Here is a 15,881-nt window from a genome sequence, read left to right as displayed (position 1 = left end):
AACTGCAGGCATCGTGTTATGCAGCATTCAGTAGCTTGAGTGGAGCTGAGTGATGCCGGAGGTATCTTCCTATTAAAGGAGTTTCTTTTCTCGTGTTTGGGAACTGTTGGGTTTCTCTATAACATTGCAAGGTCCCAACCACACTATGTAAAGTGCCTTGATGTAATGTATGTTCTGATTAGGAGCGATAACGGTGGCCGAGAAAGCCCAACGCACTGCAACACGTGCAAATACAGAATCGTGCTGTCAATAGCTGAAACAACACCAAAACAAAGTGATGAACCTGGCTGTAGCAGGCATTGAACTACAGCGGGTTCATCCCTTTTTGGGGGTTTCTGTTTGTTTGCAGCACGTTTCTGTATTTGCAGGTGTTGTGACTTTTTGAAGTGCGTGTGTCGTCAAATTGATGAAGTCCTTTTCTTAATCTGCAGATGTGTTTTCTATTCGCATGTGTTTTCTTAATTTGCAGTGCGGTGAGTTCTCTCGGCCGCCGAACGCAATGCAAATTGAATCGAAGTCAGTAATGATTTTTCTGCTTTGTGCCCAGAAACCCAGCCACAGTCGGTGAATGTTACAGCACCCCGCAATTCAACAACACACACCCCTACACACCCTTGTCTTTAGATATTTCCGACGGCCCTTGAAGGCAGCGTAGTCTGTACGGAGACAGCGGGCAGCGGCGGCTCCCGGCGGAGCAGCGCTGTGATTGGCCAGAGCGGTGAGGAGGGGGAGGGCTTTTCTCCCCCCTCTCCCCCCTCCCCCTCCCCCCTCCTCTCTCCTCCTCTCCTCTCCTCCCATCCTAGAGGACAGAGCGATGCGGAGACAATAGGACGCAGAGCCCGGAGGAGACTGAGCGATGCCCGGCGCCACATCCGCACACGCACCGCTGCTCGGAGGCTTCTCAGCGGACACGGAGAGCAGGCGACCCCCCCCCCCCCCCTCCGGCTCACCTGGCCCTAGCATGCGCCCCCACCGCCCCGCGTGTTCAGCTGCAGCCCGGGCTCACAGCGCGGACCCCATATGGGAGCACACCGAGGGGTGAGTGGTCCTCTTCTCCTACACCCGGAGCAGCCTGCACCTGACTCACCCAGTGATGCAGCATTCACCACAGTGTGTGTGTGTGTGTGTGTGTGTGTGTGTGTGTGTGTGTGTGTGTGTGTGTGTGTGTGTGTGTGTGTGTGTGTGTTACCTCTTGGCCCTGAGTGCATGATGGATTGGGCCCATTCTGTGCAGCAGCAGCAACACACACTGAAAACAATGCTGTGTTTGTTGTTGCCTCCAGGAAACATCACTGTTTGCATTATTTTTTTTTCACATTGTTTACAGTATTTGGTTGTAGAGCAATTTGTGTTATTGATCGCAGCTCATCCCCCCCTCACTCCAACCATGCAGGCTGTGGTTTGTGGGCAGCCAGGTTTCTGCAGCAGTGTGTGTGTGTGTGTGTGTGTGTGTGTGTGTGTGTGTGTGTCCCTGTCAGTCTGTCAGTGGTTTCCCTGAGAGTCAGTGCAGTCTGAGGACACACTGCAGGTGGGATCCAACATGACGTAGCCCCCCCCCCCCGAACACTGAGCTTGAGTATGACTGGAGAATAGTAATAATAATAAAGACGAGAGGCTGTGATATTTACTTTACCTGACCGCCTCAGTACATTTTGTGCCTAATCCGAAGAATGGCGTGTTGCAACAATCCGTTTGCACACACGCTGTCAGGAGTCAAGTTAGAGTGACCCATCCTGTACCTGACCCCACTGTTGGAGTCATCCTCTGTTGTCTTATGTGTTCTGAGGCACTGTAGGAGTTTCTTGTGTGTTTTTACTCATTTAAAAGACCTTTACTAACATAAACAACATCATCGGGCCCAGTAGACCTCATGGGGACCAAAATCCAGCACTGATGAGGCAGAACTCTGAGGTTATGGTTAAAGTTCGGGGTCAGATGTGAGTTGTGGTCAGGTAAAGGTTTAGGTTAGGGTAAGGTTTAATTGAGATTTTCCACAATGAATGGAAGTCAATGCAAAGTCCTACTAAGGAAAGCTGCACACACCTTACCCTCCCTAATTCTAACCCTAACCCTAAAAGCAAGTTTTAACCTTCAAACAGGCCTTTGTCAAATTCTGGACTGGCCTAAATGTCTTCATTTCCCAAATTGTCCTCACTCCGTGACATCAATGCTCAAAATGCTGCTCACAAAGATATAAGTAAAAGTACGCACAAAATACCCGGCATGATGAGTCACAGATCCCAATGTAGGTCACAGAGACGGTCCGGTGCTCAACAAACCCCCGGCACCGGGCGTCTCGCTGGCAGCGGTGGAGGCTTTGGCTGCAGGCTCCTCCTCGTCACATCATGATGTAGCTGGTGGGACATGGGAGACGTCCTGGATGTTGCACCTGTTCATTGATAAACACTGATTTTATTCAGGCGCAGTCTGTGCTCACTTTTATATGCAGTATATGACAATAAAGCAAATGTATGCAAAATGACTGGATAATCAGACTAATGTTTGAACACAGAATATGAAACAATTTAAATAATGATCATAATATAATTTTCATCGATAGCAAAAGGTTCAATATGTATCAATATATTGTGTATGCATTGTGCTGAGGTATAACGCATAATTGATGTTCTGCTGTTGAATAGAGTTCGTCATTCTCTGCTCATAGATGAAAAGCACGACCTTCACTGATAATTATTGAAATCAACTGATACGAAAATGTATGAAGCTAGAGACAGGAGACACTTAGCTTAAATTATCTTAGCTTAGGTTAGCTTTACCTAGTTTATCTAACTTTAGTTCATCATAGCTTAGCTTACTTCAGCTTATCTTATCTTAGCTTAGTTCAGTTGATCTTAGCCTAGCAAAATGAAACAACTAGCTTTGGTCCGTCTAAAGTGAAAAGTTTGCCCACCAGCTCGTCTGAGTTTTACTTATTAACCCTCTGAAAAGGGAACGTCCACAAGAGATGGTTTTCTGCATCATCGTGTTTAAATCGAGGTAAAATAAAAACTACAAAAGCCAAAATATTTTAAAAAATTTGCAGCAGGGAGCCGAGGCCTCGGTCCTGTTGGGCCATAGAGTCGGGGGGCGCCTGCTCTCCGTGTCCATCAAGCAATTTAAGCTTAAGATAAGGCCTACTCCAAGAAATGACAGAAATATCAGTCAGCAAAAATAGGACCATTTCTATAGCAGATATTTATATGTTATACCTTGTTTTATTTCTCCGTACAGGAAAAGAAAAGCAAATTTGTGGTTTCACGGGGAGCGTTGAAACAGTTCATGCTGCAAGTTACCTGGGAATCTGGTGTAAGATAGATGTCTCTGTGATGTATGTTTAACTTTAAAAGCTTTCCTCCTGTGTCCAGTCTTTAGTCAAACTAAGTGGCTGCCAGCTCCGGCTTTACATTTAATCAATCTTCTTATCGAACACCGCAAGAGAGCAAACTGTGTTTAGTGAATGTTTTTATTTTAACTCTGCTGACAATGCACAAGTGAATAAGGAGATGTCATATACGTATTAGATCTATGTAGATAGGATGTAAAACTAGATCTCACTGTTACACATAATAGAAATGTAATTCTTCTGTAAATCATATCGTAGCTTGAGATTCTGGATGTCACTATTGGGTAATGTCGTGTTGACTTAGGAAGTAAAATCTAAGGTTGTCGTTTAGAAGATGTGAGTGTTTACCAGGCAGGGAATGTCCAACAGAAGACACTGTCAAGATGCATCATGGGAAGAGTAGGATCTCTTGTTTTTGAGCTTATGCCACACTAGAGTGAAAATGTCAGTATATCTCAGTCTCTGCTGCTTCGAGTGTGGTGTTTTAAATCTCTTTTAATGGAAGTGCAACAGTAAATAGCTGCAGTGAACTGTTTTCACAGGCTGATCTCTATATGTAAAATCTGCGGAACGTCCCCAGTTATAATAAGAACAACAGGTCAGAGGTGTGAATGATCACAGCGAGCCTGTACTTTACCCTGAGCTGCTGCACCAGGGATTTAAAGGGAGGTGCTGTTGGCTGTTGGTGCAGAGATGCTGGTCACCACACGCTTTATCTTTGTCCACACACACACACACACACACACACACACACACACACACACACACACACACACACACACACACACACACACACACACACACACACACACACACACACACACACACACACACACACACACACACACACACATATACACACACACGCTGGTACTTGGCAAATCAACGGCCCCTGTCATTGTTTACTGTCTCCCTCTCTTCTCGCTCCTATTATTTTCGCTACCATACACCACTCCCTGTCAATGCATGGTCAGACACTCCAAACACACTCTTCGATTTTATGTGTGTGTGTGTGTGTGTGTGTGTGTGTGTGTGTGTGTGTGTGTGTGTGTGTGTGTGTGTGTGTGTGTGTGTGTGTGTGTGTGTGTGTGTGTGTGTGTGCAAGAGTCGGTCATAAATGCCTTCTTGTAAACAAAAGACAAATCCTACATGGGCAAAATTTAATGGCTAAGTGTTTTTGTGCTGTGGTTTCTCACGGGAAACAGGAATGCGTGCGTTTTCATATATATCGTGTGTCAGGAAAGCAGAAAGGTCGTTGAAATGGAAAAAAGGATGAAGAAGGCATCTCTGTAATTGTTCGAGGGGCAGCAGGGCTGCGTCAGCTGGAGTGTTCGTGGCTGCGATCATCGCCTTGGCTCGTTGAATGTGCTCGTCTCCTCGGCTCTGCCCGCCGGTTGCATAAGCAGTCTGGGATTTAGTCAGCTGCTCCTCGGAGTGCGAAACCTGGTGGCACAGAGTGTCAGTGTTTGGGGGGGGGGGGGGGTTGTATTTTAGTGTTTAGTTTGTGTGTGGGTCCAGTTCACTGCAGTTTAAGGCCTGTGGGAGTGTACAGGTGCAGTCCTGAGATGCAAAGGTTGTTTGCATTTCGCACAAATGACAGCTGAGAGTGACGCATTCCCGTTTCGCAAGTGAAAAACAATATTGGCCTCATGGACGATGCTCCTGTGTCCACGCACGATCCCTGGAGCTCAGCCGAACTGACCATCAGTTTCCTCCCCCACCTCTGACTCTTCCCCACTGTTGCTCAGTTTAGTCGGACGGCCAGCTCGAGGAAGAGTCCTGCTTGTTCCACGCTTCTTAAATCACGGAGGCCACATTCTCTGGATCTGTGCCTCGATACAGTCCTGTCTGAGACCCGAGTCCCTTCGACCTCGTAGCTCGGTGCTTACCTTGATGCTCATTTTTGGCTGTGAAATCTTATATAGACAGGTAGTGTGTTCTTTGCAAATGACATCCAACCGACAAACAAAGACTAGAATGTCACTCAGTAGATCGCATACCTCCGTCCTCTTAAATCCAACCAAGCTGCATCAAATTTCCTGTCATTTACATTTTGGCTGTGGGGTATAGAGTCCAAATTGATGAGGGACATTTTTATTTAATGATTTTAGCTTTAATCAGCCACAAATCAAAATGTGAAAAAAGTCTAAATACTTTCTGATGGCACACTAATAGCCTGCATGATTCACTGTGCAGAAAATGGTTGTTGAACATTTCTGTCTTAAAGCTTCACCTGCTTGTGTGAACCCAGCTCCCTGCAGCTGCCTCCCTCAGCTCTTTCCCTCTCTGCTGAAGTCGGCTTGTTTTGGAACACGCTGCGTACTGTAAACACTCAAAATAATCATTACATTATAGTATCAAATACAAAAATGATCATCTCTTAATGAAAAATAAGACACATCTGATTTTGGTAAATAGAAGCAAGTTGAAAATGATTTGTTTGAAGCCCTGGTGTGTTTGCTCAAAGTTCCCACATTGTATGATGCTGAAGTAATAAACTATAATATAATTAATATAATTAGGACCCTTATTTTACTACACTCTTGAAATAAAAGTGCTAAGTAGAACCATTAGGGTTATTTGGCTTGACCCCATTGGAGAACTCTTTTGGAACCCTTATTTTTAAGAGTGTGGAGCCTGACTGATATGGATATCAGCCGATACGGATATATCGGCTGATATCCACATCTTTTTGATTCCCAAGATGTTATTATCAAACCCTTATGACAAAGAAATATAATTTAGGCTCAATATTTTTACATTTTAACCATAAACCTTATGAAGAAAAAATATATATAATCATGCTTGTATTGTTTATTTTGTAAGGTAACATTTTCATATTGGTACATTTGCAATGGTGGAGGAATTACTCAACTAAAGTTGCTTTTAAATAGAATTTAAGTATTAAAATCAAGAGTACTTGCTAAGTGGAACTGATTCCCCAATGCTAGAGAACCGCATCATCATCATCATCACCTAGATTAAAAATGTACTAAAAAAGTAAATGTACAAGTACCACTGCACATATGGGTAAAACATAACTGAGCAAATATGACTGTGAAAGCCTCATATCACTTGAATCTGATTGGACAAGGACACACAGCAGAGGGCAGTTCTTTGATAGGTGGAGTAGATTGTCAAGACGGATGGATTATAATTATTTTATAATCTTGTACGTTTTTTACTTTTAAATCCTAACTACACTAATACCAGTACAATAAGCTGCCAGTCATCTTCACTTTGCCTTCATTTTGTATCGCAGTCGTCACATTATTTGATGTGTGACTTTTCTATCCAATCAGATTTCAGCACTGCCGTGATGCTGCCCAATCATTGGCTCTGCAGTTGTTTCAACCAAGGATGTGAAATGCTTAATGCAGCTGGTTGTGCATTGAGTTACATCTATTGTTAACAATCAGCCAATGTGACAGACACACACACACACACACACACACACACACACACACACACACACACACACACACACACACACACACACAGTGGGATAGCAGCAGACTTCCTCTCCTAACCCGATGACTCATTCGGCTGTGATGCTGCTTCTATATAAATACAGATTCAGTTCTCTCAGTGGCAAACACAAACACACACAGACAGGTGCACACACGCAGATGTCACGCATGAGAGCTGAATGCTCGACAGTTAATGATGTAAAATCTCTTAAATATTGTGATTTTCATGTCAAACGCCTGCTCGAGTTAAAACTAAAGGTCTTTGTACTCTGTAAATGTTCAGTATAATCAGTTCATTAAACCCTCACTGTCTGTTGATGGTATTTGTAACACTTTATCATCATATTCATTTTCATCTATGACATAAGTTTGTGCACACCGGCTACTGTGATTTACCAGACAAAGTATTTTGCAGGGGTACTGTAGTGTACATGGTGGTGCAGCGGTTAGCACTGTCGCCTCACAGCTGGGTTTGAACCTGCTTGCAGACCAGGGCCTTTCTGTGTAGAGTTTCCTTCTCCACCATAGATGTACATAAAGATGGACGGCGCATTTCAACTTCCTCAACAATGAAACCAAGTTATCCGGGGTACGGGTGCTACCATCTTGCGCAGTAGTGATTGCAGAGTAGATCCGCGGTATTGACTTACACACTCTATATACTCTCGACCAATCGTGAGTCAGTCTCAGCTGTCAATCGTGATGTTTCATTAAGCTTTTATACCATCAAATAACTAGTTAAAACCAGACTTTCCACTAACCTGAGCACTTGAACAAACATCTGTGTGATAAGAACTACCATAAATGATGGAAACCAGCTTGAGAAAAATTCATTTGATGTATACTTTCACTTTTTAGTTTGGTCCATGTCCCATCCAGTAACTCGGAGGAGGCAGGGTTTGTGTCCAATTCTGTAGCCAGCCACCAGGGGGCAATCACAATTATTCGACTCGAACTGTCGTCCATATTTTTATACAGTCTATGGTTCTGCCTTTGCTCCAGCTCCCCCCGCTACCCTCAAAACAATAAGTGGGATATATGGATGGATGTGCCTACATGGTGCCTTCACCCAAAGACATGGTGTGAATAGCTGTTAATCTCTATATGTCGGCCCTGTGATAGATCAGTGATGTGCCCTGACTGCTCATTCATTGGCTCCTCGCAGTCGATGGGATCCCACTTTGTTTACAGTTCATCGTCTATCAGGCCCACACCTTTTAACACACCAAATGAGATCAGGCTGTAGGTTAACATCATTGGATGAAATGGTTGAGCAGAATGTGGGGGTGTTAATCTGGTTATTCTGACACAGATTGTGAGTTTAATATAGTTAAGATCATCAGACTAAAGGCAGAATTCAATTCTCTTAAATTTATTTCAGCAGGATAATTCATTCAGTGTCAGAAGTGTTGCTGCTTCCTTCATGTTAGAGGATGAGACTTGGAGCATTTCTAAATAAAAAAGCATTGCCATGGACCAAACAAAATAAAAGTCAAAGTACAACAATGGTTTGTGCTATTTTCGGCAGAGCTCATATCACACTATTTGTTCAGGTTTTCATGTTCCTTTTGTTAAGTTTTTATTAGTTATCTGATACCATAGCAACTAGGTGACTCAACGCAACTGCGAACACATTGATTAAAAGACCTGGATATCGTGTTCCTGAGGTTGGTGCCTAGTGTTGTCAGATGGGAAATGTTGAAGAATGGCCTAAAATGAACGTATTTTGGGGGAAATGATTCTACACGCGTCATATCTAAGAAAAACAAAAATACATTAACAATAAATAAATTATTTATAAATTAATAATACATTAATAAAAACACATTTAGACCAATAAGTATTTGACATGGTATACAAATTTAGCCACATAAAAAAAACCATTGGCTTACCTTAGTATGAAAAGTTCAAGCTCCACCTCTGAATCGCTGCCTGTGTGGTGACTCCTCAATCCTCCAATTATGATTGGCTGGAAAGATAACACATGGTCCATTTTCACACTCATCATCACAACAAGCATAGATCCATATTTTTGTATACTGATAATTATAAATATAGACTGTAACTCCTAATACTGCCACTAGAAGCTGAAATCATACATTAAGGTAATTTTGGCCCTATTGATCGTACAGAAGGCAAAATCATCGTACAAATACAATCATTATCGTACATCTGGCAACACTGATGGTTATCACCAATTAATCCTGCCGGCAACATCTGTGACAAGCGTTCATGAAAATGTTTCATTTTAGTGATGACGTAGCAGCACGATCATGATCTTAAACAAGCCTTTGTTATTGTAACCAAACCCCCTCTGTTGTCCCAACACAGAGCGACACGCGTGGCGCTGCATGTGTCCTGCAGTGCTACAGTAAGCACTTCTGATCCACACGACCACATGGCCTTCTCTTTCACAGCCCGCTGCCCTCCCTCCTGCGTACGTGTGCATTCATCACGTGTCCGAGAGCCTTTTATTTAAAGCAGCGAGAGAGCTTCAGTACATCCTCTCCGCGCGGCCATTTATCACCCGGACTGACTCATCCCTCCTCACCTGCTGGGGTCAACTGCTCTTTCTGTCCGCTGCTCATACAAAAAAGATTACACCCCCACAGAGCAACACAGAGGCCTGTGGAGGGGATGACGAGGTACTTTAAAACCGCGTGTTGCTGTGTGTGTGTATTCTAACTAAGGTGATGAAGCAGGTTATGGCGACTTGCAGCTGCTCAGTCTTTTTCAGAAAGTTTTATTTTCTGCACCTCAAACTCGACGCTGCAAAGATTCTGTTCATGGAGTAAATATCAGATCAGTGTACTGTGTGTACCGACAGACGAGGCTACGTGCTGGTATGAATATGACAGAAGTCCAAGTGTCGCTGGTTTCACTGTGAGCAGTGACAGAGCGGCAGATTCATAAGCGTCTGCTCAAGCGGCTCTCCGGCACTCCAGGTTATGTAATAAGCACGTGGATGTGTGTTTATATGTGGACGCGTGTGTGTGTGTGAACACGTGGAAACGTTCCAGGATCTATAGAGTGAGGGTTGGGATTTGTCAGGTCCCACTTCTCAGGAGGAAAGAAAATAGAAACAATCACTAAGAATAATCACACTGCAGCAGGGAATGGATTTGCCAGAAAGGACTGTTATTGGTTTTCTGTGTGTGTGTGTGTGAGAGACTCAGCTCTGGCATCCCCCTGGCGAACAGCATCTAGAATTACTTAAGCCTTCACTGCAGATAATTAGCATTTTCAATGACTATCACACTGCAGATCAGAGCAGCAGACTGTGAGCTCCAACCTTGAAATCAACAGAAATACCACATAGCTACGGTGGCCCAGAGGGTCGGAACACAACACAAAGACATTTATCAACACAACAGCATTTCATGAAGTGGGAAAAAAGAACAAATATTATCGTACACCAATTAAAAATGTGTCTCGCCTTGTTTCTTCACAGTGACTCCAGCCTTTAGCTGCTGCGGCTCTTGTTCTGCCTGAGCGTCCATTCCCCAGTTTTTCCCTCCGGCTCCATCCCCTGAAACTGTCCCCATTATGAGCTCCTCTCCGCTGGTGTCCCGAGCTAACATGGACATCCTGGATGAGCTGCAGCTGATCGCAGCCCAGAACCTGGAGAGGCTGGAGGTCAACAAGTACTACGAGGTGATCAGGGAGCTGGGCAAAGGCACCTATGGCAAGGTGGACCTAGTCATCCACAAGATCAGAGGTAAGGGGGCGAACACACATGGACAGAAGAATGTGCTGTTTTAATATAAAAAAAAGAACTTGGCTTCGAAGAACAAAACTGTATCTGTTCTGTTTTCCCCCAAAGGCACAAAAATGGCTCTGAAGTTCCTGAAGAAGAAAACCACCAAGCTGAAGTCGTTTCTGCGGGAGTACAGCATCTCGCTCTACCTGTCTCCCTGCCCCTTCATCATCAACATGTTCGGCATTGCCTTTGAAACCGACGAATACTTTGTGTTCGCGCAGGAGTACGCTCTGGCAGGAGACCTCTTCGATATCATTCCTCCACAGGTATAAACACCTCATGCATTAGTCTTGAGGCAACTCAAAGTGCTTTACAGTATGGTTTTTGCCATTCACCCATTCACAAAGTGCATCTATGTGCAGCACTCTCACTCCTAACCGGATAATGTTGGCTTGTGGTCTTCTTCTGTCTCAACTTTTGCTGCTGCTTTGTTAAGTGTTACCCGACACATGTTACCACAGCAGAAGTTCCAATGAAGTACAAGGCAGAACAACATAATGTCAAAAATTTTCATTTGCAAAAAACGTGCCCAGCTCAGTGTCGGCATTTTCTTTACGCACCTTGGGAAGTGGTGCAGTGCAGTGGTTAGCACTGTCGCTCACAGCAAGATGGTTCCTGATATAGATTCCTGTTCGGATAGTGTCTTCCTGTGTGGAGTTCGTAGGTTCTCCTCGTGCCTGCGGGGTCTTACTCTGGGTTAACCTGGGGTTAGGTTAATTGGAGACTCAAAATTGACAGTAGTTGTGAGTGGTTGTTTATCTCTATATGTTGGCCCTATGATACGCTGGTGACCTCGCCCAATGTCAGCTAGGATTGGCTCCAGTTCCCCCCGCAACGCTATGGTATAAACGGTACAGATAATGGATGGCCTCCACTCAGATCTTCCTCTGACCCCTCTCTCAGGTTGGTCTTCCAGAGGCAGTGGCAAAGCGCTGCGTGCACCAAGTAGCCATCGCTCTGGACTACCTGCACTGTAAGAAGCTGGTCCACAGGGACATCAAGCCCGAAAACATCCTCATTTTTGACAGAGAGTGCCGCAAGGTCAAGCTGTCCGACTTTGGCATGACCCGCCGAGCTGGCTCGCCTGTGAAAAGAGTGAGTATCGGTTGTATTTTGTGACTTTTCTATTATTTAGCATCTTGTCGCAGCTTTAACCTGTTGACCTTCTCCTCTAGGTGAGTGGTACCATCCCCTACACGGCTCCGGAACTCTGCGATGTGTCCCGCCACGAGGGCTTCTGCGTGGACTACAGCACTGACGTCTGGGCCTTCGGCGTGCTGCTCTTCTGCATGCTGACCGGCAACTTCCCCTGGGAGAAGGCGCTGCCCTCCGACTCCTTCTACCAGGAGTTCATCCGCTGGCAGAGGAGGAGGACGAACACGGTGCCGTCACAGTGGAGGCGCTTCACCGAGCAGGCCCTCCGCATGTTCCGCCGGCTGCTCTCCGTGGAGCAGGACCGCCGCTGCTCTGTCAAGGAGGTGTTCGGCTACTTCAGCCACTCCTGGATGCTGGATACGGAGAACAACAACAACAACGGCAACAGCAACACGGGAGGTGGAGGAGGTGGAGAGAGGGTTGGCGGTGGCGGAGGAGGAGGAGGAGGAGGAATCGTGCAAGGCGAGGTGAATGGCACCATCTCATCGTCGTCGTCTGGGGAGGAGGATGAGGAGCTGCTGGTGGAGCGGATGAAGCAGCAGACTCTGTCCCCTCTCTCTCCCATGTCTCCTGTGGTGGTGGAGCGGGGGAACGGTGGCGGGGCCAAGGGCGGGTTGATGGAACAGGTCAACGGCCACCATTTCGTGCCCGTCTCCACCAACAGTTCAGTGTCGTCCACCAACAGTTACGATCGAATGCCGCGAGAGAGCAGTTCACCGGGCAGCCGCATGCTGGTGGCCACGCCCATAGAGATCTGCGTGTGAGCGTGTCCGGATGTTACCGTCACAGACTCACCCCACCACACGTTTATACCTCCCATCCAACCACCTAGATGTGCATGCCTGGAAGACGAAACAATCAGACGTACACGTGTCCTGTTGTTAACATCCTGAGAGCGGCACAGCACAGAAAGTCTTTGTCGAGTACGTACATCGCTCACGAGGTTAAAAAAACACTTTGGATTCAATGACGAGACAGTTTTTGTGAAACCCAGAGGAAGAAATGAGAAATTGCTTCCATTAGAGATTCTGTCACATCGGAGAAGAAGACCAAAATGTATTTCTTAAAGCAATACTTCCAGCAAAAAATAAATGAAATGAAATAAAAAAAATAAAGACAGAAAAGCGGCAGAACGCTGTGTGAAATCTTCAAGACGTCAAAGGATTTGTATTTTTGAAGATGCAGAGTTCAAGGAATCACCAATCAAGATAAAAAAAAAAAGAAACGAGTGAACATTTGTTTTAAATGTGTCACGTGTAATGTGAACGTGTGAGTGTATCACTGTATGAATCTAAAAGAAGTGGATTTATTTTTGCTTTGAGGATTTTCTTATTTATTGGAATCTAAAAAGACTGCACACTATTTTTTCTATTGTTTTCTTTTGTAAAGTAGCTCTCTTTCTTTTCTTGTCTTTCTGTCGGGACTTTACGTTATGATTTGGTGTATCGGAGTAGCTGTGCCACACCCACTTCTCTGTACAACACGTGGTTGGCTGCTGTACATATTGGTGTCAGTACATTATGTTTGAGTTGTGACCAGTGGTTTCCAGATGTAATATTTCCCCTCTGCTGGACATAAACCAATATGAGTGTGAGACTGGACTGAGAGAAAGACGCCGCCGCCTCTGTTCTTCATGACAAACATATCGTCTTCACCGGTGAAACATTATTTTCTACTCTCTTGAAATTCTGTTTGTACAACTTCTGTTTTCTTTTGAGTATCGTCTGAAAAGAAAAACTATCACTTTGCATTTTCGGTTCAATCTGAGGAAAACAGAACACGTGAAACACGTCACTTTTTGTGAACTGCATGACAAGTAGCTCAAAGTTAACTTTCAAGAAAATTGAAACCGGCTTTCCAAAAAAATATATATGAAAAAATAGTTTTAAAAGAATCGTAAAACATTGTGATGTAGAACTTTTGCCGTAGCACAATTCCTCGCATCATGTCGAAGTGGGAATATCGCCGTTATGATCTCTTAGGGCTAAAAATTGGAACAATAATTAGTTTCTATTCAGTGTGTTGTATTTGTATTGCTATTAATGTTGTGTACTCATCTCACCACATTCAGGAACAGGAAAAAAAAAAGCAAAGCATGAGGACGTAGAGCGAGAGGCTTGAATTAAAAATTATAGGTAAGGAATTAATTGATGCATTTTTAGAAGAGATTCTAAACAGCCACCTTTAGTGAGGTAGTGTGGCATGGATGTTTTTTTAAACAATTTAAAATTAACAGCAAAAAAGTAATCCAATCCTTTCTTTGACTCATCATGAATATTACCTGAATAATCGAAAGAAAAACAAAAAAACATCAGGTCATGTATATGAATGGACGTTTCGTGTGTTGTTTTCCAGACATAAATCTGCATGAATTTGTCTGTTGTGAAAACCTGCTCAGTGTTGCTCCCGTCACAAGCTGTAGTTCTCTGTAGATGTCGTGCAGCTGCAAACAACATGTCTCTTCATCCCGTGAGAGTCGGCGGCCTCAGCTCGGATCTGTCCCGACTGAGGATCGGCTCAACGGCTCTCACATGAACCTGCTCCGATCGCATCCCTCAGAGCTGCTCCCGGATCAGCCGGCGAGTATGCAAATGACTACATCTTGTGACAATCTCTGACCTCATCCTCAGCATCAGCCCTCTGACTCAGAACAACGGACAGAGCTGATACAGTCACTGCTGTCACGCTGTTCGCTGCAGCCTCTCCATCGGCCAGCTGCAAGCAGCGTTCACTGTGTGAGCTCCGGCTGGGGGGGCCTCTCCCATGACAACATGCAGAGGAGGGTGCACAGGCCTGTACATGACCTCATCATGTCGTTCTTTCCCTGCGTTAACTCTTCTCCCACAAACCACCATTCTACCTCTCCACAGCGTCTCAGTCATCCATCCTAACAAGCCTCATTTTACATTAAGTCCAGCGAGAAGCTCTGCAGATCTGGCAGTGGCGGAGGCCAAGGGTGGACAGCGGTGACCACAGGGGCAACAAAACAACTTGGCAGTGCCTCCACTGTCTTAGGCTTCATCCATTTTACTACATTTTCCAACTATCTCTGTCCACCCAAGCTCTGTAATTTGAATCCCTCTCCATGCATCACCTGACCCGGTGTAGGTCGGTAGAGGGTCATGTGATTGTAGCCCGACGAATCAGCGAAGGCTTCATCATGACCACAAAGAGCCAACCAGCAAACATATGTGCGTCTACATCATTGTTTCCAAACATCTCAGTTTCTGCCCGTCCAGACAAAATCACAGCGCCAGAGCTTTCAATCTAATTTGGGGCCAGCAGCGTTTCCGTGTGTGGACAGCAGGCATACCGGTAGCAGAGAAAGAAAAACATAGTTGTGGATGTAGCCTTAGATAGCATCAAGCTAACATTTAACTTCAGATTCATATTACTCATACTAACGTAGACCCGTAAACAGCTTTTATTCATCCACTATTTTTTAATATATGGTGTCAAATCCAAAATGCTTCCACACATACTTTCTCTCATGCCTCATCCGAGTGACAGTGAACCTTTAACTTTGATGAGAATTGTCTTTCACAGTTTAAGTGGCGAAACAAAGAGTTTTGCACGCACACTGTATCGGCATGGTGTATTTTAGTGGGTTTCCACTTACTTTTATAATTAAAGTTCTTGGCTTGTTTCTTTGAAACAGGAAGATTTGTCATTATTTCAGCCTGCAATGTTATTACCGGCTCATTCAAAAGACACATTTTGCTCATCAAAAAACATCCTCCTACGTCCACTAAGTTGTCCGTAATAATAAATGTTCCTTCGGGAAGGCCGTAAAGTTGAGACCAAAACCAAGATGATCCTCAAAACGCGAGAAACAAGTTGACTTTCAGTAAACATTTCGGCATAATTTCGTCCAAATTAGTTTTTAAATTGTAATGCAACAGTTATATAATCTCTAAAGTTTAAAAGATCAGAATCGATGTTAGTGGTGTGTTAGGATGAAACATAACACACCTCTTTTCTACCTGAGCTCGGTGTAAGGATGAGTAGCTAACACCAATGTAGACATTTAAGGGTCAGTATGTGGGATTTACTGACCACTAGTGGTGAAGTTCAATATCGCAAGCAACTGAAAACACTTGCGCATGTGTAGCAGACACTATGGTGGTGTTCAGGATTCATAAAACTGAGAGGCC

At 44.5% G+C, this 15,881-nt stretch overlaps 1 protein-coding gene across 2 annotated transcripts; it reads left to right on the top strand.

The window, feature by feature from the left end:
• The first annotated feature begins 785 nt into the window (after nucleotides 1-785).
• bsk146 (brain specific kinase 146) lies at nucleotides 786-14,028 on the top strand. Of its 2 annotated transcripts, none has more exons than XM_034570695.1 (5): nucleotides 786-1,038; nucleotides 10,264-10,530; nucleotides 10,636-10,838; nucleotides 11,476-11,667; nucleotides 11,748-14,028. In XM_034570695.1, exons 2-5 carry the CDS (start codon nucleotides 10,359-10,361, stop codon nucleotides 12,489-12,491), a joined length of 1,311 nt encoding a protein of 436 aa, XP_034426586.1. In that variant the 5' UTR covers nucleotides 786-1,038; nucleotides 10,264-10,358; the 3' UTR covers nucleotides 12,492-14,028. The 2 variants fall into 2 exon arrangements, with proteins under 2 accessions (XP_034426586.1, XP_034426585.1); XM_034570694.1 differs by having other exon boundaries at nucleotides 787-1,042; nucleotides 10,267-10,530.
• Nucleotides 14,029-15,881: the final 1,853 nt, after the last annotated feature.

This window comes from Hippoglossus hippoglossus, chromosome 19 (assembly GCF_009819705.1).
Source record: "Hippoglossus hippoglossus isolate fHipHip1 chromosome 19, fHipHip1.pri, whole genome shotgun sequence".
Taxonomy (NCBI): Eukaryota; Metazoa; Chordata; class Actinopteri; order Pleuronectiformes; family Pleuronectidae; genus Hippoglossus; species Hippoglossus hippoglossus.
Note: the sequence above shows the minus strand (reverse complement) of the source record. Positions and strands in the feature narration are given on the sequence as shown.

What these genes read in the sequence shown, in the direction of transcription:
- bsk146 (XM_034570695.1), top strand. Translation starts at nt 10,359, where the DNA reads ATGAGCTCCTCTCCGCTGGTGTCCCGAGCTAACATGGACATCCTGGAT. An exon ending in AGTCATCCACAAGATCAGAG is followed by an intron (nt 10,531 to 10,635) that starts GTAAGGGGGCGA and finishes TTTCCCCCAAAG; the next exon opens with GCACAAAAATGGCTCTGAAG. An exon ending in TCGATATCATTCCTCCACAG is followed by an intron (nt 10,839 to 11,475) that starts GTATAAACACCT and finishes CCCCTCTCTCAG; the next exon opens with GTTGGTCTTCCAGAGGCAGT.